This window comes from Corythoichthys intestinalis, chromosome 11 (genome assembly GCF_030265065.1).
Source record: "Corythoichthys intestinalis isolate RoL2023-P3 chromosome 11, ASM3026506v1, whole genome shotgun sequence".
NCBI classification, from domain to species: domain Eukaryota; kingdom Metazoa; phylum Chordata; class Actinopteri; order Syngnathiformes; family Syngnathidae; genus Corythoichthys; species Corythoichthys intestinalis.
Genome location: NC_080405.1, coordinates 41,286,218 through 41,313,551, shown reverse-complemented (window position 1 = coordinate 41,313,551; position 27,334 = coordinate 41,286,218). Strand labels below are relative to the sequence as shown.

Genomic DNA, 27,334 nt, shown 5'->3' with positions numbered 1-27,334 from the left:
TGTCCCAAAAACCCTTTGAACTTCCAAATAGTAAACGAATTATTCGTGTCACCGTACCAACAGCAGGAGTGGTTTGGAGGGGGCGTAGTTTGTATGAACATATGCAGCGATTAAGGGGGTATAGCACTCCCGGTGGTTGAAAATGTCATTGCATGTTATTGACTTTGCAATAGTGTATATGAATTTAAAATTGAGACTTTGTCGGTAAAATGTCTATAAAAGTTGTTAAGCAATAAAACAACAAAAATGAATGAAATGAACAAGAAAAAAATATTATAATGGGCCAAAATTAATTTTAGAACAGACAATGTGATTAGCACCTTAGAGACTTTCATTTGCTTTGCTTAGCCAAAACCACCTGAGGAAAGAAGAAACAAGATGGATATACGTAATTTTTTTCAAACCTAAGCTTTCAAAAGCGACAACAACTACTGAGTGAGAACCAAGGATTGAAGGTGTGGACCATGAAACGCTGGAGAGCACTGTTAAAATGGTAAGCGGAGTTTCAGTTTGTCCCACTAAAGACGCTAATTGTACAACAGAGCCACAACCGGGCGTCCTATATTCAATGGACGACGTCCTTGGCCAAAAGCGTAGCCGTCCTAAGTAGCCTGATTGCGAATTCCCCTAAAAAAAAACTGTTGTATTCCTGGCTGGATTATTCAGTCAAAAAGGATGCCGTCTCCTGTTTTGCCTGCCGCCATTTCCAAATTCACAACGGTAAGGATTTGTTTCGCAAGAGTGTGAGTGACATGGAAAAACTTATTAAATTAAATTAAATTAATAAGATATATTACATTATAAAAACATTAAATTTGATATCTCCGCGGAACACAAAAATACACAAAAATATGTGGAAGAACGTACAAATGTTCAGTTAAAGAGATGGCTTGAATGTTGAGGGCTGAAAAAGAGCCGAGCCGACCTAAGCTTAGCCTTAGCTTTTTTATCAACACCTTTTTCTTACACGACTGACAATGACATTCGCCTGTTTCAACAATCTATGCTTTACCACCATATGCCCTTTCTTTCTTATATGTATATTATATCCTCTGGTTGTCTTACTCTGACCATTCTTGCGGGCAATTTACATAGATATTTTTGTATAGCGATCGCAAATGCTACTCGGTGACAGCCAACATTCATTCATTCATTCATTTTCCATGCCGCTTATTCCTCACGAGGGTCGCGGAGGTGCTGCAAACACTTTTAATTTTTTCATTAATAACAAATCTTAATTCTATAATTTATTTACACTTCCCCCTTACTAAAGTTGTTTTTTTTTGTTTTTTTTACAACAGAAAAGGTAATAGTGGCAGTCGGATACCATTTTAATTTTTTCCAGGTCGTTATTGTCAGACAGAAGCAAATCGCCACCCTAAAAAGTAAGTAAAAATATCAAAATGGCTTACCTCTTCGTCCTCTGAGGGACCATGGCCCCAAAAAAATGTTTACTGCATATGAAATGTGAGTGGCTTCACCTTGCTGGCGTTAAACTGGACTTTTGGACATCCGCGCAAGTTGATCCATTCTTACATTTTTTTCCTCCGAGTTTTTGGTTTCGGGAAACGTATCAAGAAAACACCCTTCATATGTCGTAATGTCTAGAGTCGTTTCTATAAGTTCCATATCAGCAGTGTTTGATCGGCATGTTTATTTTTGAAAGATTACCGGAGAAAACAAGCAGAAATATAATGGATTGTATGCGAGGGCGCACGTATAATGTCCCACTCCCGCATTACGATGGCGACGTCACGGTCTAAAAATAGCATTTGTGCGGTACGCAATTCCTGAGTTCCCAGTTGAAATGGATTTGACGACTATAACAGTTAAGGTTAATTAATTAGGCAAAATAATACTGAGGTATAAGGATATTACAAAACATATACACTACTCATACAAACTTTGCACAACAAAAAGAAAATGTCCAACAGTGGAAAAAGTCACAAAAAGAGCTCAAGTTATCACATGGTATAGTCTTCATAATATATTGACATGACACGGGGCGCAGGGCCGATCTGTAGAGGGCCTATTTTCAAAAACCTCAAATATTTTCGAAACCAAAGCTGCTACCAATCTATAACCAAAACAGGCACCTAAATTAGCCATATATGAGTCTCCATGAGCAGCAGCATCAAAAAAATTCAAAGTCGCTCCCTTATAAAATCCTGATTAATTATTTTTTATACAACAGAACTTAAAATGGCTATAAAATTCAGATTTTACACTAGATACACAAAAATTACCAAATGCGGAGATGATCACATATTTTTAGGATCAATAGCAATATTTAACATATTTATACTTACATATATGTTAATTTTTTTTCAACAGCTAATAAATCAGTTTTCACATAAGAAACTTAATACTTGAGGAAACTATGCTGAATCAATTATAAATAATTCATAAATAGATTATTATTAAATTCTATATGCAATCACAATTTATAGAATAGAATAGCCTTTTATTGTCATACAATTGTATAGTTATATACAGTATTGTAGTGAATGAGGCTTGCGGCAGCCTGATGTAAACAGAGCTTTTCTGGTGAAAATTCTTGTGAATAAATGCTTAAATCCCCAAATTCTTCACAGAAATGGATGTAAAATGGTCTCGATTCTTGGTTAAAAGCAAAGAAACCTTGCAGTTAGCGTTCATTTTACGTAAATATGTCGAAGTACAATGCTACTCTGTTAGTGAATGAGGCTAGCGGCCGTCTGACGTAAACGGAGCTTTTTTGGTGAAAATTCTTGTGAATAAATGCTTAAAGGGTATGAAAACGCAAAGGGGGTGTGAGACATCAACAGAACCGTTATGTGCCAAGATAACAAATATTGATAAAGTTAACAAAAAAATCAATCACATTAATGAGCAATTATCGAAAATAGATCGAAAATGACGAACATTTCTGAAAGTGTTCCGGAAACAGCCGAATTGGGCGGAGACGTCATAACAAGGAAACAAAAGGTCGAGGCAGGTGCCATCGTTGTTTATCGACGAGAGAGTTGCGTTCGTGTTTTATCAAAAAATCGCTAAAATGGTTCAAACCTGTCATGCTATCTGGTTTACAAATAGCCATTTGTCGCAATGTAGCACCCATGAGTTCCCGAACGCGAGAAAAAGAGCTGGACTACGCAGACAATGAGTAAAGTTCGTCAGTGCTAAGAGGGCTAATTTTGCAATTTTACGGGGAAAAGGGAACCTGACGAGCAAGAAGATGTGCCTACAACCTCAAAGAAAACAAAATTTATGCTACTTCCCAATCACTAAAGACCCACGAACTGCGAAGAAGTGAATTCGTGACTCGTATGTGAATAAATCGAGTGATTCGAGCATGTCTGTGGAATAGGAATATCAGCTTGTACAGATCGCAAATCACGGCGACTTAAACGTACATTTGACACAACAACTCTACCAAATTTCTGGATTAAAGTCATTTCGGAATATCCTGACATCGCTAGGAGCGCGCTGAAAACTGTGCTACAATTTCCAACATCGTGTATTTGTGATGCTAGCTTCTCTCACTCTCCCATCTCGGGACCATCTCGTCTCAACGAAACAAACTCAGCCCTCCCACTGATTCAGCGGGTGAGTTGTATTTTTTCCCTGCACTTAACACTACGGGGCTAAAAACAAATGCTATTTTATATTTGCTGTATTTTTCTGCCGCACATTGCCGGTGTTCTGACAAAGTTGGCATGCGCGTAACGTTAAAAAGGACCGCGAATGCAGCGATTCCTAAGTACACACTACAAACTTTCTTTAAAGAAAGGAATATTAACTTATGTTTGCCATGTTTGGCGCACACAACAACTGCACGTAGCCCTCTCACTTAACGACTTTGCCGTGTCGTTAAACGTTAATTTACGCCATTTCCGTGTTGCACATGTATGTTTGTAATGTAAATAGTTTTTTTAGCACCATTGTTTTGCGGTCACGGTGTATCAGCTTCACAAAAAGAAATGCAAAACAAACCATTCGGTGATTCTGTTGCCGCCGGTGTTTCATCAGATGTGATTGCTCCCCTCAATGATCCTTTCATTAGGCTGCATTGGCTTTCGTTTGGGCTCAAATTGATAACCCAAAACACCAAAGAAAGGTTCATAACTCTCCTCATCACCATTAGAAGAGTGTTCGTTATGTCGGATTCGTCGCTACAAATAGAAACAAAATTGTCTGCCGTCATCGCCGCCATTCAGTACTAAGCACTCAGCCGGTTGTTTCCCTATAGTGACGTCACGCACACAATATGCTAGATTTCCGGCATCTCGGGGGCGGGTCCTTTTAGCTTGACAATCGACCTAATTTCTATCATTTTCTTGGTGTTGTGATGTGTGTAATTACACGAAGTGGCATGATATGAATTCAAAAGGCATGCGTTGATGGATAAATGATGGAATATTAGCATTTCCCCAGATGTTGTCATACCCTTTCAATCCCCAAATTCTTCACAGACATGGATGTAAAACAGTCTCGATTCTTGGTTAAAAGCAAAGAAACCGTGCAGTTAGCGTTTATTTTACGTAAATATGTTGAAGTACAATGCTACTCTGTTACTGAATGAGGCTAGCGGCTGTCTGACGTAAACAGCTTTTTTGGTGAAAATTCTTGTGAATAAATGCTTAAATCCCCGAATTCTTCACAGATATGGATGTAAAACAGTTTCGATTCTTGGTTAAAAGCAAAGAAACTGCAGTTAGCGTTTATTTTACTTCAGGTCAATAGAGTTTTGAAGCATATGCACATGGATTGTTTATATTAAATTAATTCATGTAAAACAAAATGCTGAAATACTTCAGTTTCCTACATTGATATCATATGTCAGCTTTTGAACCCCTTAGCTCAGGGGTGTCCAAACTTTTTGCAAAGGGGGCCAGATTTGGTGTGGTAAAAATGTGGGGGGCCGACCTTGGATGACGTTCTTTACGCAGACCAATATATTTAAGCAAATTTTAGCAAGCTATTCTGTGTGTCACATTTGCTTTATTTTTTAAAAATGAATAATTTCAACAATCTCGCAACTAGCGTTCTCTTTCGACTCTCGGGCTCTTGCGAAATACTGCTGCTGTGAAATTAAACTAGCTTCAAAAGTTGCTTCAATTTCTCGCTGTGTATCTTCCCCGTAATCCTGTCGTACATGTCAGCGTGTTTTGTTTGGTAATATCGCCTCACATTGAATTCTTTACAAACAGCGACTGTCTCTTTGCAAATGAGGCAGACACAGTTTTTGCTTATTTTATTGAAGAAATAGTCCAATTTCCACCTATCCTTGAAGCGTCAGCCGTCACAGTCAACTTTTTTTTTTGTTGATTGTCGCCATTTTAGAAAATTGGAAGTCAAGGATCACACGGGGTAATGTTGCTTAGACTCCTGCTGCCTTTTAGTGGGTAAATGAGGAGCAGCATTTAGTGTGTAAGCTACTTCATATGCTGGTAGCAGTACGGCTGACCAATTTATTAAGTCTGTGTGCGGGCCAGACGTTATTGATCTTATGATAGAGGGGACTTATGACAGCTGGGGGGCCGGATGAAATTTGACCACGGGCCACATTTGGCCCCCGGGCCGCACTTTGGACATGTCTGCCTTAGCTAATTCAGAGGCACTGTTTAAGTGACTAGCTCTATCTAGCGTTAAAACTGAGAAGTGCAACAGAATGTTGCTGAATTTCAGCTTTTTGTGCAGGCCATATTCAACATTGTATTCCTAATTTGCTGTAGGTCAATCAAAACTGGCCCTTAGAATAAACAGCTATCAACGTCATTGGAATCCAAAGAGTTAAAAGAAGGAAGCTTGAAAAGTGAGAACGTCCAAAAGTTGCACGCAAACAAGCTTCTTGTCTATATGCTGCTATTATAAGACCATGGTATTGACAAATGCGTGTGCAGGGTGGGGAAAAAAAAGAGAATAAAAGCGCTTCTCTCCCATAGTGTGTCTTTCTTAAGCGCATGCACGCACTTGCGCCTGTCATACATTTTCTTCCTCCGCAATGGAAGCTTCTCATGCACCATCAGCCGTCTCCGCGCTTTGATCTCGGCTCGGCAGTGCGCATGCGCACCTCACTGGCTCCTCTGCACCGTCTCCGGCAAGTTGGATGTGCGCGCTCCTCACTCGCATCCCGAAACCGCCTCAAAAACTGTTGAGATGGGGAGGATCAGGAAAAACCACTTTGGGATTTTGACTTTTTCCCTGCTCGTCACTTTTGTCTGGACTCAAAGGTAAAATCTTCTCACGTCGGCTATGATTACCTTCTTATTTTTTTTGGCCATGACACACCACCTTTTTCCCTTTCCTCCTTTAGCGTCAAGGATCTCAAAGATCCCAGCAACATGCCTCTGGTCAAAGAGACGGTGGACAGACTGATGAACGGATACGACATTCGATTGAGGCCCGATTTTGGAGGTACCCCCCCTCATTCTCTCACTCCTTTCAAAACGCCATCGCGGTGATGATAATAGCTCGCCAAATCTGCATTAATTGACATAATGCGGTTAGAGCAACGAAATGCGATTAATAAATCGTTCGAAGCAGCTGACAAGACGGCATCACTGAATTGCTCATCGGCGTGTTGTGACACGAAGATGAAATTGATATGAGAAGGTTTGTCCTCTCAAATGGCTGTCTGCCTTTGCAGGTGCTCCTGTGGCCGTGGGCATGAATATTGACATAGCCAGCATAGACATGGTGTCCGAAGTCAACATGGTAGGTGCATCTTCTATCCTGCACAACATCATGTGCATGCATGGCGCAGATGGGATTGAGCTAATTAGCACTGTTTTTTTAAATGTGCGCAGAGTGTATGAAACGCCTTATTCACATTATTTTCAAGTATATCTTTGCTAAATGTGGGATTTGCGTGTCAGTCCGTGTCCATGTTCGCCTCAGTCCCGCATTTGCAGCTCTGCTGGCCGCATTTGAATTCCGAACACACACTCAGTGGCGCACTCAGACGCACTGGCACGGCTATGCGCGCTCAGAGCTGTGGGCGTGCGCGCGTGCGCGCGTGTTTGTGTGAGTGCATCACGTTCTCTTGCTCCACGAGTGTCATTTTGTTGACACCTACCCTCTCCTTGCATGTAGAAGAGCATGGGTGGGGAACCTAAGGCTCGGGGGCCGTGTGTGACCCGTGAGAATGTTATTCAGTCTATCATATAATTTGAAAAAAATATGCAGATATATAAAATATATATTACACTCAATGTATTTAAGGGCGGTTTACATGGTGACTCTCCGAGAAGACGAAAAATTTCAAATGTGCATTTACATGGTTTCGTTTCAATTCGAACAATCTCGCAATTCCGCATGAAAACGATGTAGTATTCAAGCCAAGCCCGAGGGGGCAGTGCAGATTTACAAGGCAACAGCGAATGATGCACTTTGACCCCACGGGGCTCCTCAGCCCGGAAGAAAACATGCACGCCCATTCAAAGCAATGGCATTTTCCTTTTGCTCCAAAAGTCACAAAATGGAAACATTCAACATATTTAAATTTTAAAATATTATTAAAACAGTAAATTAAAGCTGACGTTCCGCCATTTGCAATTTTTAATAGCACCGCTGCGCAAGCCCAATGTGACGTGTACGAGTGCCGACGTTATCGGCGCGGGTCCGGCGCGGCAGTAGCCTTTGATATGCATGCGAAGCAAGCCCCCCTCAATCCCCCACAATCGAATTCTTCCACTTTCGAGGCAGGATTCAGAATTTTTCGTTTTCGCCTTCCGTCTTCGCCGACACCATATGCACGCGAGCCAATTCCACTACTCAGTCATTGCGTCTTCGTGTCGCAGAGTTGCCATGTAAACTGCCCCTTAGATACCTGTCAACTTGAAGCCGTTGGCAATCTTACGAATAGTGACGTATGCCCTTACAAATTGGTGACTATCTTACAATGTTGTATATAGCGTGCAATATATAACAAAAAAAACCTCATTTAAAAAAAATAATTAGGGCTGTCAGAATCATCGCGTTAATGGGCGGTAATTAATTTTAAAAATTTATAACGTTAAAATATTTGACGCATTTAACGCACATGCACTGCTCAAACAAATTAAAATGACAGCACAGTGTCATGTCCACTTGTTACTTGGTGTTTTGTCGCCCTCTGCTGGCGCTTGGGTGTGACTGATTTTATGGGTTTCAGCATCATGAGCATTGTGTATTATTGGCATCAACAATGGCGAGCTACTAGGGTTTTTTTTGATTGAAAATTTTACAAATTTATCAAAATGAAAACATTAAGAGGGGTTTTAATATAAAATATTTATAACTTGTACGAACATTTATCTTTTAAGAACTACAAGTCTTTCTATCCATGGATTGCTTTAACAGAATGTTAATAATGTTAATGCCATCTCGCTGATTTATTGTTATAATAAACAAATACACTACTTATGTACAGTATGTTGAATGTATATATGTCTTATCTTTCCATTCCAACAATAATTTACAGAAAAATATGGCATATTTTATAGATGGTTTGAAATGCGATTAATTACGATTAATTGATTTTTAAGCTGTGATTAACGCGATTAAAATTTTTAATCATTTGACAGCCCTAAAAATAATATGAATTTATTGGTAATATTGTAACACATAACCTGGTGCAATCAAAGAACAATCAATATCTTCAGCTACATCACGATTACTAAAATTTAACAGTGACTTTTGTTATAATTGTATGTTGCACTTTTGGCAATTTCTATCATTTAAGAGTAATTAGTTACTTGGCAAAGTAACTGGTGTTACCTTTCATGTCTTTTTCATTTTTTCAAAAAAAAAAAACAAAAAAAGAAAACAAAAAGCATAGTAACCTTTGCTATGTTTGGAAGTCGTTTAATGTTGTGAATCAACTGTTAAAGTTGTTTAAATTGCTACTGTTTTTGCATTAGTTCCCTTCTGTCTACTGTCGACATGTGAAAGTTTTAAAACTGTTGCATCATTTAAAGATAGGTTCAAGTCAAGATTTTGCCGATTTTGGAGTATTTTAGATAAAATGTTACTTAGGTTCGTTAGGAAGGTTCACTACAACAGAGCCTTTCTGAGAAGTCTACTGCTTTAAAATGGCGGCTGTTTACTAACACCGCCGTCTGTCATTTCGCATGTAGTTTTATATGCATGGGATATCTAGGCGTAGATTGTAGGCTGTTGGCTACAGTCTGGAAATATTGGAGCCACCTAGCCTAGCATCGCGTTTGCTACAGCAACACAACAAACACTGTTCTCTCTCAGTGTCTCTGACTTTTCTCGCGTCATTCAACCAACGTAGTAACGTATCATAACGCACATTGTCTCGTTGCCGAAACGGTGACAAAATCTGAACGGAAAAAAAAAATGTAATGCATGAAAAACGTACAGATTACACATTTAAAAATCAGTGCTCACTTGTACAAATTACGCCGAAACCGTACAACTTGACAGGTATGTATTTACACGGTCTGAGAAGCCTTTTTTAAAAATATATACATATAAAAAGCTATTTGATTAAAATGAATAGACAACTCTAGCACTTTCACGGACCATAGTCACTACACTTAATCAAAAGTTGACATAGAGCCACTGACATACGCGGAGTTTGACTTTTGGGGCAGGGCACAACATGTTGATGACCCCGAAACGCAGTGTCAGCAAAAAAATTAACTTACAAGAATCTTCCTAATAATAAGTTGAAAATGTTGTTCCCCTCATTCTTGAGGGGAATTCCGAATGAGGCTGCTTAGGCTATACTTTTCGCCAAGATCGTCATCCATTGAATATGGTACGCCCACCGGTGTCGTGCCAATGTAGTTACCTCAGTCACTTCTCTTTTTTTGAGTATTTGTTTACTTGCTTGTTGTGAATAGGCATGTGCCGGTATGATATTCTGACGGTATGATAACTTTAAGCCAAAATGTCACTGTATTGCCATTACAGCTCTAAAATGTGTTACTTTAAGTTATCTGGATTAAAATAATTTTTAAAAATCTATTGAACAGGATTTTTAATTTTCACAGCATTAGCAAGTTGGAAAATAAGTATAATGTTAAGTTAAAATAAATTGGCAAAAATAACAAAATATTCTAAATAAAATTAGAATAAATGCAGTCCTTTAGGTGAGCTTAAACCCACAGCCACAGCTCAAAATTATTACCATCGGAACAAAAATAATTGAATTATTTTCCATAAAAAGCACGTGCGTATGACTCGTATCATATTTACATTATACACACACTCTGGAGTTAACTCTCGTAGCTGGTGGGAAACATTCATGACAATGTTTACTAATCTTTAATTATGTATAAGTGCAAAATCATATTGGAGGGCTAGCGAGGGATTTCTCCATGCATTTTTGAGACATAAAAAATAGCTAATACCGTAGGGACGGTATGGTATTTAGTAATTTCAAAATGCGTTGAACTATGTTTAGTTTTAGTCAACGAAATCCCAGCCAAATTTCATCTAGTGTTAGTCGACGATTTCACATCTCTTTCGTCCAGAAAATTTAAAACTTTTATTCCAAAATTAAATAATAATGTTTCCAACAATTTTGAATGAACATTGACAGACGAGCACATATTGTAGCATCTACAAGGGCAACGCCTACTACGTGATGATAATACACACTCAGTAGGAAAATTGTACATTATTTTAGATTTATTACACCCACCTAAACACCACAAACTGTATGTAAAAAAAAAAGTTGTCCGATAGTTTAAGATGACGCTTGCCACGCTAAATGGTAAAGCTAACGCAAATGCTGTGCTAACACTACGATCGAGCTACATTTAATGTAAGATGATTACTTAGCACAGACCTGTAAAAGCTGAAGCAACAATTAATATTTTCGCCCACCAAGAAAAGAAAACAAATTTTACCATTTGTTTCAAAACAAGCAAGATGGAGCACAGCCTAGCTTGAAGCACATCCTAACACCAGTGATGATGGGGGCTTGTGGGGTGCTGCACGTCTCACATGAGTGACACGTACTCCACGTACAGTATGTAAAAGTCACAAATTGTGAACATATGACACACACACGCACACACACACACACACACACATAAACTACGTCTCATTTTCATATTGTTGTCCTCTTGTCAGAAGAAAACTGGCATTCGTCTTATGTTTTAGTCCCCTAAAACAAGTTTTTCGCTAATCATCGTCACGAAATACTTGTTCGAACAAAAATAATTGAATTATTTTCCATAAAAAGCACGTGTGTGTGACTTCGTATCATGTTTACATTATACATAAACTCTCTTTCTCAACACAGACAGTTGCCAGAGAGAAAAAAAACACCCCATGTTTTACCACCAGAAGACACACTAAACACACTGTAGTTAACTCTCGTAGCTGGTGGGAAACATTCATGACAGTGTTTAAGAACCTTTAATTATGTATAAATGTGAAATCATATTGGAGGTATTGTCTCCTCAGCAGCCACCCTCCGCAAACATGCATACATGCATGTCGGTTGGCCCTCCTCCTCTAAGCTGCAGCCGTCTGTAACTTTTCTGTAGCCGAAGTATTCCCATACCAGCGATTTTTTTTTCTTTGATGCGGGGGGGTTTCAGGAGTTTCACCTCCTCCAGCCATCGTGTAGCACAGCTGACTCACTGACAACCGGTGGGGGAGGGTTGAGCCTTACAGTTGCTAACGAGGGATTTCTCCATGCATTTTTGAGACATAAAAAATAGCTAATACCTTACCGTATGACAGAATTTTTTTTCGGTTTTCATACCACTGTATACCTTGAAACCGGTAATCGTCACATGTCTAGATGTGAACTGAGTTGAATTCACTGCCACCATACAGCACTGGCATCTCAAAATTTGAGTCGCTGCGCATAAAAAACTCGTAGGTTCATATCTCAAGGCACTATTTATAGTAGATATTTTATCATATTGTATATACATAATTGCCAATGCAATTCAATATTTCATATATATTAATGGTTAACAATGATAGCCAAGTACTGATAGTGAATAATGCTATTGCGTAATTTATACTAACCCTTTCAGGGACAGTGTTCACTACAGTGGACAGATATTTAAAAGTTGGCACTTACTACCTTTAACTAGGGATGTCCCAATCGCATATATTTGCACCAAGTCACCTGATTTTTAGAATCTGCCAATACCCAGTCCCGATCCCGAAAATGTATTATTATTTTTTTTTCCAAAAGTTCCAAAGTTCCAAACATGTTACTGTCCCACCGTACTGCCTTTACAATATGAATTATCTTTAAGCAAGAATAAAAAAGAAAAATGTTTGTCTTTAATAAATGCTTCATTGAGTGAGTCCACTCAAATCCACTCAAGCTTTGACGCTCACGCTGCTGAGAACAGCCTCTCACTGACACAATGAGTTCCCACAGCACACTTATGCAAGTTTAACAATGATTCACGGATTTGTGCCTTTGATCGTAGAGCCAGGGTTCCAAGCTTCTCTGGCAAGATCAAAGCTACAAACCCGTCAATAATTGTTAATAGGGTTGTTCCGATCATGTTTGTTTGCTCCCGATCCGATCCCGATCGTTTTAGTTTGAGTATCTGCCGATCCCGATATTTCCCGATCCAATTGCTTTTTTTTGCTCCCGATTCAATTCCAATCATTCCCGATAATTTTTCCCGATCATATACATTTTGGCAATACATAAAAAAAAAAAAAAGAATAAAACTCGGACGAATATATACATTCAACATACAGTACATAAGTACTGTACTTGTTTATTATGACAATAAATCCTCAAGATGGCATTTACATTATTACCATTCTTTCTGTGAGAGGGATCCATGGATAGAAAGACTTGTGACTTTGTATATTGTGACTAAATATTGCCATCTAGTGTATTTGTTGAGCTTTCAGTAAATGATACTGCAGCCATTCAACCCAAATGCATGATGGGAAGTGGAACCATGACTGTGCGTAGTGCTACCAATTGATATATCTTCTCTGCGTTGGGAAATAACATAAGGTGTTAAGAAAAAGATCAATTGCTACCTTGCTTTCCCACATTGCTGCCCATGATATTTCTAATCATAGGGAGAGGGATTGTAAGGCTTTAGCCAATTTAAAAAAGGCTTCAAAGGCTGACAAAATTCACGCTACTCATTTTACGCTGCCTTTTATCTCTCTATATAGGTAAAACGGCACCATTATAGATTGAGCGTGACAATGCGTGAGTGGGTCGTGCAGCACAAGCATTAATTGCGTTAAATATTTTAACGTGATACATTTAAAAAAAAAAACTAATTAACGCCGTTTTCGGGATGAATTTGATATCCCTACCTTAAGCCTAAACTAAAGACTCTGGATGAGCGTAACATATTATGTCTGTAACGTTAAATACAATTAGAAAACGATTTACTTAAAATATATATATATATTTAAAAAAGGCATGGCCGATATTTTTTTGCCGATTCCGATACTTTGAAAATGACATGATCGGGACATCTCTAATTGTTAACTTTAAGTACCAAACGCAAGCTGGACAGTTTGGCCACACTGCTTAGCAGGAGGGAGGCTGAGAGGCTGTGGCGGTGTACGAGTATGAAACAGAAAAACTTAAATATTTTTTTAAAATTAAAAATGCAGTCCTTTTCAACCGATTCCGATCCTCTGAAAAAGGGCGCGATCGGCCCGATTTCTGATGATGTGATCGGATCAGGACATCCGTACCTGAACCTTTAATTGATTTAAAATTGAATTCAAACTCGGAAGGCTGGCTGTGAATGCTCATGTTTCAGTGCCATTGACGACTCTTGATGTCTAATCCATATCAAGTGGGAGGCGCCAATTCATTTGCCCCTCCTAGTCAAAATGGATTGGACGTGTAGCACCTTCAATGGCAGTCGATTTTTTTTTTTGTGTGTGTGTGTGTGTGTGTTTATTTTGATTATTTATATTTTATTTTATCTATTATTATTAACTTTTTTGTTATGGCAATCAATGTGTTATTGAGTGCTCTGTAAGGCTTAAAAAAGAAAAATCATAATTCGTGCAAACAAGTAGATTAATTACACATTTATTACTTTGAGTTTGTCATCTGTGGATTAACAGGTTTTAGTAGGTGCTGCTGTTTTAGTTTGCAATAGAGTGAAAATGTTTAACAGTTTTGTGAACTACGTTGCATACGGAGTGAGGACATTGCAGTTAAATCTTTTTTTTTCCTTCATGGGAACACGGTGTATATATTTGAGAGAGGCATTTATATATCTTAAAGCGATGACGCACTCATCTAATTGGGGCACAGCGTCCATTGAGGAATTACTCTATGGTATATTATCAAGGCTTGTATTTGCAGAGGAATTCACAAAATGGCCCAAAAGAGGAGATTTGTTATATAATAGCATGAAAATAGTAAGAAAGATCGGAAGTGGTGGTGTTTTCAATTATTCATGGCGCCATTTTCAAAGTGTGTTCTGTAGGTTTTGATTTGTGCGCTTGCCCAACGTGTGCCAGAGTGGCACTGAAGGCTATTTAATGCAGCCTGCTTCGCACGAGCACAACTACCGAATGGTCCGAGATGAGCAAAACCGTCCATACAGCGGAAGTGCCTCGGGGGTCCGCGAGAGATTTGAAATAGAAACCCCTTCACTGGTTTACTTCCCATTCCTTCTCCCGCCTCCGTCCCTTCCCTCCCACAGCTTTGACTGGATCCCTGGCTGTGACTCTGGGCTCAGCAGCCATGTAATCCACCTCTGCCTTGCTCCAAAGGCTCCTCTTACTTAAGAACTGGGCGTCCATGCGAGCATTCATGTGGAAAAAAAACACTGCTTCGTACATCCGTGTGTGGAGCAAAACACAAAACTGTGCTCAAACGCTGAATGGTAGCTGACGTCACGCAGCCCCCTGTGGCCACGACAGAGAATTCGTCTTCAGAAAAGCCCGCCACATCTGTCTCGAATCTGACACGACAAACTCAGTCGCTCCTACTTACGTAACGGGTCAACGTGTCCTCCTCCTTTCTTCACATGGAGGAGATCACAGTAGCAGATGAGATTGATCCCTTCCAAATCAATAATATCAGCCGTGCAAGCATGATTGTGGGAATTGAAGTTAGTGACCTCCACTCAGTGCTGGGTCGCTTTGATCTTGCTCATCAGGCCGGAATGCTTTTAACAAACAACACGGGGAGGATGAAGAATGTGGAGGAGATTTGAAGGTTATTTTTCTCGCTGTCTGCTTTGTTTTTTTTTTGGTTCTTTTTTCATTTTTGCGGTGGCCGGCTGATGAACCCTTCATGAGATCTGTGATCTTATTACCCAGGTCCAGATACGCATCAACCATGTTTTTTACACTGTCTACAATCTAATGAGATCAAAACAAAAATTCTGTCAGAGGTTATTAGTGGTGTTCAACTGCCTTGCATCATCTTGAGAGTTGTTTTTGATGCTTTGGATTAGGGCTGCAGCTATCGATTATTTAAGTAGTCGCTTAATCAATGAACTAGTTAGTTTGAATGATTGAGTAATTGGATAAGGAACATGAAAAATTAAAATACCTGAGCTGAGCCTCACACGGTATTGAAAATAAATAAATTAGAATCTATGTACAACAAAAGAACAATTGGCTAACTTACATAGCAAAAGTCCGCTAGCTTAAATGCTATAAAATGCTAACTTTTTTTCTCCAATGCTGTTAACAAATGGTTCAGACTTGTATTCCCACAAGAAAAAAAAAAAGGACGGCTAAATATACATATAAACTAAATTACAAATGCATTAAAAAACATTAGCCCAAACAAAAACTTAGCTTAAGTTGGTCTTAACAGGGAGTAGTTGGATTCAGCCATGTGAAATGAGGCAGACCTAAGGCAATGTATCCACCCTTCTCAATAAACTAAATGTAAACATTTTCAAAATAAACCATTACAACACCACTTTAATTAAACGAATACCCGAAGCAACAAAATGTAATTCGATTTTTTTTTTTCTAATCGAATACTCGAGTTAATCAATTAATCGTTGCAGCACTACTTTGGATACAAGGGGTAGTCAACTGGTTGATTTTAAGTTTGCCACACTGATGTTTAATTCTTTAAATTGATTATTATCTGTGTTCAACGTTGGCTTTTGAATTGCCAACAGTCTGCATATGTTTGTGCAAGTCTGAGTTCGTGAAAATAAGAAGGTGTGAAACAGTATAATTTTTGGCATCTCGTTTGATTTTTATCTTAGTCTTAGTCTTTTGGACAAAAATACTCAATTATTGTTAGTCCTATTTGAGAAATTTCAAAATGCGTTCAACTTAGTCTCGTTTTAGTCGACGAAATCTCACCCAAATTTCATCTAGTGTTAGTCGACGACTACACAACATGTTTTCGTCTGGAAAATTCAAAACTTTTAGTCCAAAAATAAATAAATGAATAAATGTTTACAACCTTTTCAAATGAACATTGACAGACAAGCACATATTGTAGCGTCTACAAGGACAACGCCTTACTTCATGATGATAATACAGTACACACGCAGCAGGAAAATAGTACATTATTTTAGATTAAATACACCCACCTGAACACCACGAACTGTATGTAAAAAAAAAGTTGTCCGAGAGTTTAAGACGAGGCTTGCCATGCTAAATGGTAAAGCTAACCCAAATGCTATGCTTACGCTACGATCGAGTTACATTTAGTGTGAGATGATCACTCGGCACAGACCTTTAAATGCTAAGGCAACATTGCATATTCTCACCCACCAAGAAAAGAAAACAAAAGATGGAGCACAGCCTAGCTTAAAGCACATCCTAACACCAGTGATGATGGGGGGTTGGGGGGTGCAGCACATCTCACATGAGTGACACGTACTCCATGTAAAATATGTAAAAGTCACAAATTGTGAACATACAGTGGGGCAAATGAGTATTTAGTCAACCACTAATTGTGCAAGTTCTCCCACTTGAAAATTTTAGAGAGGCCTGTAATTGTCAACATGGGTAAACCTCAACCATGAGAGACAGAATGTGGACCCCCCCCCCCCAACCCCCGAAAATCACATTGTTTGATTTTTAAAGAATTTATTTGCAAATCATGGTGGAAAATAAGTATTTGGTCAATACCCAAAGTTCATATCAATATTTTGTTTTGTACCTTGGTTGGCAATAACGGAGGCCAAATGTTTTCTGTAACTCTTCACAAGCTTTTCACACACTGTTGCTGGTATTTTGGCCCATTCCTCCATGCAGATCTCCTCTAGAGGAGTGATGTTTTGGGGCCGTCGTTGGGCAACACGGACTTTCAACTCCCTCCTCACCCCGTGGCGTCAAAATGATAAGAATGGTGAGCAAAAATCCCAGAACCATACGGGGTGACCTAGTGAGTGATCTACAGAGAGCTGGGACCACAGTAACAAAGGCTACTATCAGTAACACAATGCGCCGCCAGGGACTCAAATCCTACACTGCCAGACGTGTCTCCCTGCTGAAGAAAGTACACGTCCAGGCCCGTCTGCGGTTCGCTAGAGAGCATTTGGATGATCCAGAAGAGGACAGGGAGAATGTGTTATGGTCAGATGAAACCAAAATAGAACTTTTTGGTAGAAACACAGGTTCTCGTGTTTGGAGGAAAAAGAATACTGAATTGCACCATACCCACTGTGAAGCATGGTGGTGGAAACATCATGCTTTGGGGCTGTTTTTCTGCATTTCTGGACCAGGACGACTGATCTGTGTAAAGGAAAGAATGAATGGGGCCATGTATCGAGAGATTTTGAGTGAAAATCTCCTTCCATCAGCAAGGGCATTGAAGATGAGACGTGGCTGGGTCTTTCATCATGACAATGATTCCAAACACACAGCCAGGGCATCAAAGGATTGGCTTCATAAGAAGCATTTCAAGCTCCTGGAGTGGCCTAGCCAGTTTCCATATCTCAACCCCATAGAACATCTGTGGAGGGAGTTTAAAGTCTGTGTTGCCCAACGACATCCCAAAAACATCAGCTCTAGAGGAGATCTGCATGGAGGAATGGGCCAAAATACCAGCAACAGTGTGTGAAAAGCTTGTGAAGAGTTACAGAAAATGTTTGGCCTCCGTTATTGCCAACAAAGGGTACATAACAAAGTATTGAGATGAACTTTTGGTATTGACCAAATACTTATTTTCCACCATGATTTGCAAATAAATTCTTTAAAAATTAAACAATGCGATTTTCTGTTTTTTTTTTTTCCACATTCTGTCTCTCATGGTTAAGGTTTACCCATGTTGACAATTACAGGCCTCTCTAATATTTTCAAGTGGGAGAACTTGCACAATTAGTGGTTGACTAAATACTTATATGCCCCACTGTATGACACATACACACACATAAACTATGTCGCGTTTTCATCTCGTTGTCGTCTCGTTCAACAAAAACTGGCATTTGTCTTTTGTTTTCGTCTCCTAACACACGTTTTCGCTCGTCATCGTCACAAAAAAAATTGCTCGTCGACAAAATATTTTTTGTTATCATTATCGTTGATGAAAACAACAATGGTGTGAAGAGTTTCGATTTTAGCCTGGTTAGCTTTAGCTGTATTGATCTAATCTAGTATTGAAGGTCCTGTAAAGGTATTTTCACTCTTTGGCCATAAATAGCTGAAATATGTTCGAATATGAGTGCTGAAAGCATTTGCACAAACTGAAAACAATTTAGTGCTGAATTTCTGAGTTTTAGCAATATTTAGGATTTTTTAGGCAGTCCTAAATATCATAATACTGATATTAGTTAAAAAGTGAGTTCGTAACCAGCCCCTTGCCCTATATAGTGACTAAGCGCCGTCATTGGCAATTTAGTGCAATTGAAACTTCCTCATTCATAACTTCAAGTTACGGCTTCCAGTTACAATGAGAGCTGTCCAATACCATTTTTTTTTTTTTTTAAACTTGCGATCTGATCCCATTTTCATCAAGATATGTTTTGCCGATACAGATCTGATGCCCATCTGATACCCATATTTTTAGACCAGTAAATATGATACAAAAAATAATGTAACCAGTAAACGACTTCATATATTTTATTTTAAAGTGAGCTGTGGTGGTACCTCTTCAAGAAATGACAGTTACAAATATTAGATCAGTGGTTCTTGCGTGGGGTTCGATGAATAAGCCTCAGGGGTTCGGTGAAGGTTAAGAAATGGAGAGCCCTATTTTGTACGCTAAATCTAGGCAAAGTGGCAATTTAGACCAGGTTTTGAAATGGTTTGCCCTTAATTTACAGGCTTCCTTCCATTTCTTTCAAATGCTAGCCTCTACCTAATAGGGTGGAGAAATCGGTTTGCTCAGTGGAAAGTTGACCGGCACTTGGTATGAGGAATTATAACCAACCTACAGACAGCGTGAACTTCGTCGATAATTAAGAAAAAAAAAATTGCGTCATTTTACGCCATGAAAATAGTATGTGATGCAAGTATGCGACAATAAAATGAGAATGTAGACATGAAAACAAAAAAGGAACAGTATGAAAAGAATTGAGTTTAATTTCATTTACCAACATGAAAATCAACAGCAAAAGGCAAAATTATTTTAATAAATTTGAAAGCTGGAAGAACTTTGAACAGGAAAAGACTTACATCGAAGCAGTACCACTCAGCGGACATGTTTGCCTAGTGTTTTGATTGAAAGCAAACAAAAAGCACGATGGTACTAAACAACACGTGACGACTGGATCGGATCTGATCTTTTGACCAAATCCAATACTGTCCGACACTCCAAAAATAGCTGTATCGGATCGGGACTTAACTAGTTACAACCCACCCAAACCTGGAAATACATCTTTCCTTGGGTGTTTATCTGTTTTATTGTTTTGTGTTATTACACACTGCGAAAAGGCCAGCTGCGCCACGAGTGCTTGCGAGCAGCGGAGGAGGACTGACCCGGCAAGCGGTGCATCGTGCAGCCGTGACTGACACTAGCTGAGTCACGGTGGAATACAAATCCGTATATATGATTGATACCCAGAGTTCTGCTTTAATAGGCATTTTTCAATTTGACATATTTGGTGATATTTATATTAATGTAAATTTGGTGGCATTATTACAAATATTCTCCTCTGCTGTTTTTTTTTTTTTTTTTTCTCATTTTCAAGACATATTTTTCAACATTTCACAGGATCTGTCTTAAAATATAGCTAGGCGAGTGTTAAAAATTTGTACCGATGGCAGCCGAACTGCATGGCAAGTGTAACTCCATAATTGTTGCGAAAAAAGGGGATTGCCTCTAACGTAGAAACAATGCCACCTGCACCGTCATTTTGCCATTTATGAAGCTCATACCCTGTACTGAGCTGCTAAAAACATTCACTTTCATCAAATTGGAATCAACTACAAAGATCTTGATTCATTAAATCCTGTAGTTACTCTATAAGCTGCACAAGAGGGCCCAAATATTAAAAACTCGTTTTGTTTTAGTGCAGTTTTGCAATAACGCTAACACCAATGAAAAAACCCTAAATCTAAACCACATAAATTTATAAAGATAAACAGGAAAAATGAACAGAAAACCATAGGCTTTATAGTTTATATAGCTTCATAGTTTGACTTTTGGAGCAGGGGGGCACAACATGTTGTCAACAATAAAATTAACTTACAAGAACATTTATAATAATAAGTTGAAAATGAGTGTTTCTGGTTTTCTTTCATTCTTGAGGGGAATTCTAAATCAGGCTGCTTAGGACAGCTATACTTTTCGCCAAGATTGTCATCCATTGAATATGGTACGCTCGCCGGTGTCGTGCCAATGTAGTTACCCCGTCAAAAATTGTATCCCCTGGGTGGAGCCACTGTGATGCACTGATTTGCTTAATTTCCGTGTTTTGGTAATGTAGTCATCTACGAGGTATTAATATATGGCCCATCCATTAAAGAAAAAAAACACACACACTTTTCTGTCGTATAACGTAACATACGTACTAAACATAAAAAAAAAAACCCAAAAAAACTCATGTTTAACTGTTTTACTCATAGGATGACCTATAACTGCTATTACTGTAATTCGAGTTCTGTATGGAGTTTCTCCAGTTTAATAAACATCAACGTCCAAAATATATAAATATGGTTCTTTTCTGGCTTCAATTAATTGTTTAAGTCAACATAACTCATAACTAATGTGTGTGTGTGTGCGCTCCCGCGGCAGGGGATACAATTTTTGACGGGGGTAACTACTAAGGTTGGAAATCTCTGGCATGAAGCCGTTTCGATATGTATCTAGATACACAGGTTACGATTCGTTTAAAAAACGATACATTTTTAAGGCCGAGCAATTCGATACGATTCGATACAGTTAAAGAACGATACGGTTTGATACAGAGTGAAAACGATATGATAGTCAACATTTGTTGTGTGTGTTCATACAGTATTTTAAACACATAAAAAAGATTAAAGATTAAATTAAACAACAAAATTTCATACCAATGTTATGTTTTATTTTTTTATGAAAAAAAAAATAAAGCTTACTATATGACCGTCATTTTGTTGGATGAGATTGATAATAAAATAAAACTCCAATGATGGACAACAATAAAGTGCAGTAATTTAATTACTGGATTCCCTGGTGTTTTGAACACAATAGGTAAGTAATTCAAGAGCAAACTTTCAACGTAAACATCTTACAAGCAAAAAATATTAATTATATGCAGCAGCTCTAGAAAAAAAGAATTAAACCTGCTAGTGTTATCATAAATACATAATAAATTTTGCTTTAACACTGGTATAACTGGGGGAATAAAAACATGGCATTTTAGACAGACAGGTCTATAATCATTACTTTAACCTTATACACAGCAAAGTCATTCACATATGCCTGTGCTTCCACATTTTTTATTCCTCATCACTCTCGATATCTTTTTTTGAAGGGCAGATTTTTCTTGAGGAAGATCAACTGATCCACATGTTCATGTTTAAGTAGACTGCGTTTCGTGGAAACAATATGCCGTCCTTTCCACCATTGTAGTGGGTTATTTTTCAGGGTTAAAAACTCACAATCTCTGTACCTCTTCGCACTTCACACTAGCTCGGTTCCATGTGAACAGATCTGGCTGCCTTCGTCACTTCAAAGTCCGACTTTTTTTTTTTCCTGGGTGCGTTGAAAATCAATCGCTGCACGTCGCTGGCGTGGTGCGCAAACTGTCCATTGTTTTAGCATGTTGCTTCGTTGCCACTATTAGTTTCATTTTGGGCTGTGAAGAAAACGCTACGGAGCTTGCGTTACAGTGGTTTTGTTAGCTCTCGCGTTGTCATGACACGCCCGTGACGATCGGGTAATGACGGCGACTACTAGCGGTTCTGCCGAAATGAATGGCAAGTTGAGGCAACCACGACGGCGGTCACAATCTAAGTGCGCTTTGTGGTGAATTACACAAGCGCAGCATGTGAGGTAAAAGCTAAATCATTATCATATTAAGCAATGCATTGAACTAGGCATTAGAAGCCGATTCTTGTGCTCGCAATAACCGAATTCTATCTCTACTATCGGTTCATTGAATATTTAATGGCTAATTACTGTCGAATGGTAACTTTACTATCGATACAGCTGTATCTCTCACCTGTAAAACCGCATATTCGGTCGTATCGGTTTATCGTTCTCAAGCTTAGTAACTACACTGGCATGACACCGTCTTTAATAGGGCAAATTGAAGCTCTGCTGTCTGGCGTTTCATGGTCCACATTTTCAATCCTGGTTCGTGCTCAGTAGTTGTTGTCTGCTTTTGAAATCTTAGGTTTGAAAAAATACGTATATCCATCTTGCCTCTTCGTTCCTCGGGTTGTTTTGGCTAAGCAAAGCAAATGACCGTCTATGGTGCGAGTTACATGATCTGATCGAAAAATAGTTTTGACCCATTATAAAAATATCTTTTTTTTGTTCATTTCATTCATTGTTTTTTTTGTTTTATTGCTTTCTAACTTTTATAGACAATATTGTACTGGAAAATTCTAAATTTAAAAATCATATATAGGAAAGTCAATTACAGGCAATGACACTTTTCGGCCATCGGGGGGGCTAGCCCCCCTTAAACTCTGTTTATGCAGAAAACTACTTATCTGCACGCACTTACATGGAAGGGATTCAGCACTAACACTACTAGCATACAATGTGCTGTTGGCAAACAAAAAAAGAACTCGCATCTTAAATGGCGAAAGCAATACTTATATATTGTCATCACAGGATTTTCACATATATCAAAAAGCTATACATGAAATGTCAGGACTAACTCGGGGCTTTTATAAAGGCCTCAGAACGACTGTTATAATGATATGGGGATGAAGCAAAATGGAGGATGTGTGAAAGAGGCTGACTCCAGATCAGTGTTGGCCCGTCATCATAGCAGCGAGCGGGTCTGGGTTGTGAACAGCTGCCCGCTCGTCTAATTAAAGATCCAAACGCCTCTGGTGGAGGATGAACTCAACATTTTGGTTGGGCTCATTGAAGTCGCTGAGGCGGCGGAGGAGCTGCTTGTTTTGGAGTGGAGCAGAAATTTGTAGTCAGGCTTGTTCTCTAACCACATTTCACATCTTCACGTGACGGGGAATGTTTTGTACTCGTTTGCGCAAAGACAAGGTGTTGTTTTCTCGTTTGTGAGTATGATTACACAAAAACTACACTGTATTTAAAAACTGGATTATCTGGAGAAAACCCTTACTATAAATCACAGCATTATGAGATGTTAATATGGCCCAGGCCAGTTTAATAGGAGTTTGTATAACCAATTTTAAGACAATATTGATTCAATACAATTCAATTCAATTCAATTCAGGGACTTCCAACTGATTTAAAACATTGTATGACATGTACACATTTTAACACAATCAGCACAATCATCATATACAGTAAAAAAATAACTAATTCACGTACATTGAATTTGCAAGGTTTTGGTAAGGTTATGAATAGTAATAAATAACCCAAGTTAGACATTTAAAAATGACTATGTAAATACAAATCAAGTTTATTTCTATAGCCCTAAACCATCAAAAGATCCCAAAGGACATGTCGGACAAACAAAGTTGACATCAACATCATCATAATCATCATAGGTAAAACTTTTTCTGACAGCGGAATAACACTGCCATAAGACCATCATAATTATGACATGAAAATATCATGGGCATTAATGAATGCATATGACAGTTGTCATTAAGTGTCATCCGGCAAATGATGTCACTAACTCCATTTGTGTCCAGCTTGGATCTTTTACATCCATTAAAAGGTGAGATAATTTGCCTGATGACACAAAATGATATATGTCATGAGCATTTATTAATGCTCATGGCAGTGTCATGTCATTATTATTATGGTCTTATGACTATGAGTGGGAACCTCTCGGTACCTCTCGATACGATATGATTTGTGATACAAAGCTCACCATAATGATGATCTCACGATATGGCGATACAACTATTATTGATACATTGGTCAGGAAATCATTCTAGGATATTCTCCAAATCGACTAAAAAAACAAAAACAAGCTATTTTCATTCTTCTGCTGTGAATTGAAATGAGTTTATCATGAGTAGACGTCCAATCCATTTAAGTTTGGAGGGTGTCAGTGATTGAACATGAGTTCGTCCGCTGCCATCCCTCCCACTTCAAACGAATTGGACGTCCATAGTGGCCAATTGCGACCAATGAGTTTAATTTGGGTGCATTTCAGGCCATTTGCTGTTGATACTTGGTCATTTCGTGTTGCTTTTGGGGCATTTATGGGTCAAAAGTGACCCATAAATGCCCCAAAATCAACACGAAATGACCAAATATCCTCAAATTAATAGGCAATGGCCCAAACTCAAAAGAAAGTGACCGTTGAATGCCCTAAAATAAACAAAAAGTGACATGTAAGCGCCCCAACGATATATCGATTCTTGGCAGGAGCATATCGATAACCTTTTTGGGATACTAAGTATCACAATATATCACCATTTTGATATTTTGTCACACCCCTACTTATGACAGTCTTATACGCCACTGTCTAATAAAGATTCACCAAATACCATAACTAGCTATTAATGAAACAACTGGAACACTAACTGAAGAAATAATTAGCACAAACAACAACACAACACATCTGTGGCACTGCAATGCATGCTAGGAGGCATGTTGGATGACAAACGTGTTGACAGCAGGTGGCAGTAGAGGTTGACTGTCTCCCTCAAGGGAGTGGTGGTGGCCAAATGAAGTTGGTGGTGGTTCATTTGGTCTTATGACAGACTTATGATGCCGCTGTCAAATAAAGTGTTACCGGTTAATATCTTATGGTGTAAATATGCCGTAATACAGTGAGGACAGCTGCGGCTTATAGTCCAGTGCGGCTTATCTGTGAACAAATGTCGTTTTTGTGACAATTTGGTGGGTGGCGGCTTATACAACCCTTAGCAAAAAAGTACGGAATCACCAGTCTCTGATGAGCACTTACTTAGACATGTTATCATGTAGAACAAACTCAGATAAAAAGCTTGAAAAAATAATGAATTACTTCAAAAGTGCAACTCTTTAGCATTCAGAAACACTAAAAGAAATGAATAAAAAACATTGTGGTGTTCAGTAAATGTTACTTTTATAGAGCAAGTGCAGGGAAATATATATGGAATCACTACATTCTCAGGAAAAAATATGGAATCATGAGAAACAAACAAAGAAATAACAATCAAAACACATCCCTAGTATTTAGTAGCACCACCTCTGGTTTTTATGACAGCTTGCAGTCTCTGAGGCATGAGGCATTTGATGAGTATTCTTCATCAATTTGGTGCCAACTCCCTTTGATTGCAGCTGCCAGATCATCCTTGCAGGTCGTAGCCTTGCTGTGGACCATTTTTTATCAATTTCCACCACAGGTGTTCAATAGGGTTGAGATCTGGGCTATTTGTAGGCCATGCCATTGACTGGATGAGTCTTTCTCCAAGGAATGCTTTAACAGTTTTAGCTCTGTGGCTTGATGCATTGTCATCTTGGAAAATGACAAACATATTTTCAATTGAAGGTTTAAGAAAGCTGTCTAAAATTCCAATGTAAACTTTTGCATTTATTGAAGATTTAACCACAGCCATCTCCCCAGTGCCTTTGCCTGACATGCAGCCCCATATAATCAAGGACTGAGTGAATTTTGATGTTTTCTTCAGGCAGTCATTTTTGTAAATCTCACTGGAACAGCACCAAACAAAAGTCCCAGCATCATCACCTTTTCAAGAGTCAAGAATCTGCATTGAACAAGATGTCAAGAGTCAAGAATCTGCATTGTTATTTCTTTGTTTGTTCCTGTTGATTTCATATTTTTTTCCTCAAAATGGAGTGATTCCACATATATTTCCCTGCACTTGCTCTATAAAAGTAACATTTACTTAACACCACAATTTCTTTATTCATTTCTTTTAGTGTTTCAGAATGCCAAAGAGTTGCACTTTTGAAATAATTCATTATTTTTTTCAAGCTTTTTATCTGAGTTTGTTCTACATGATAAAAAGTCTGAGTGAGTGCTCGTCCGAGACTGGTGATTCCATACTTTTTGCTAGGGGTTGTAGTCAGGTGGGCCTTATAGTCCTAAAATTACGGTAATTCGATAAAACCAGGGGTGAAAGTGGGCGGGAACGGTCAGGAACGCAGTTCCGGTATAAGATTCAGGGCTGGAACGCAGTTCCGGTATAAGATTCCGGCAAGAAATTCTAACCACTTTCACCCCTGGATAAAACTGGCGGTGAATGATCATCTTTCAGTGCCATTGACGGTTGTTCATTCGCTTCTCCAAGTCGAAATGGATTGGACGTCTAGTGTCATCAATGGCAGCTGATGAGTGCAAAAAAAAAATCATAGTTCGTGCATGAAAGCCTTATGTTCTGTGTTGTGCGATTCACAACAACAGCCCACTGAGGCCCGAAAGGTCAGCCGTGTTGTGACCTAGTAAAGGAAGTAAGATCAAGTCAGCACTTTGGTACCCTTACAAATGTGCTATTTGAAAAGAGAAAAGTCCTCGGAGTCCTTAGGTGTGACCACACATCTATGCTGGCAAACTGTGATATCATAGCTCAGACGTCCTCTTTCACCGCGTATCCTTGATATTTCAGTGCTAATGTAAATCTTCTTTTTTTTGCGGTCGAACTCTCAAAGGCGACTTCGCCCTCAGGGGTCTCCTAACGGGTCACAGACATTTCCGTCAGACAGGAAACACGCATGCGCCATTGAAATGTGTTTGAGAAATGCAATGCACGCAGCCAGTGCGGCTGATTAATACAAGCAATGCGTCTTCGACGTGTAGTCCAATGTAACACTCGGTGCCAGGTTGGAATTACGCTCTCCACCACCACCTCATCCTGCCTGTTAATTACATGTAAAATACCTGAGCTCGCTGCCTGCAATATAATACTCTTCTGTGAATGTTAATTAGCTGCCTGCGAATTAAAAGAT

At 38.8% G+C, this 27,334-nt stretch overlaps 1 protein-coding gene across 1 annotated transcript in view; it reads left to right on the top strand.

Moving 5' to 3' along the window:
• The first annotated feature begins 311 nt into the window (after positions 1-311).
• The window catches only part of gabrb2a (gamma-aminobutyric acid type A receptor subunit beta2a), a 123,096-nt gene continuing 96,073 nt past the window's right edge, over positions 312-27,334 (top strand). The window contains exons 1-4 of the mRNA XM_057851186.1: positions 312-493; positions 5,994-6,215; positions 6,299-6,399; positions 6,632-6,699. Of these exons, the coding sequence (XP_057707169.1) occupies positions 465-493; positions 5,994-6,215; positions 6,299-6,399; positions 6,632-6,699 (420 nt within the window). The 5' untranslated portion in view covers positions 312-464. The remainder of the gene's footprint in view (positions 494-5,993; positions 6,216-6,298; positions 6,400-6,631; positions 6,700-27,334) is intronic.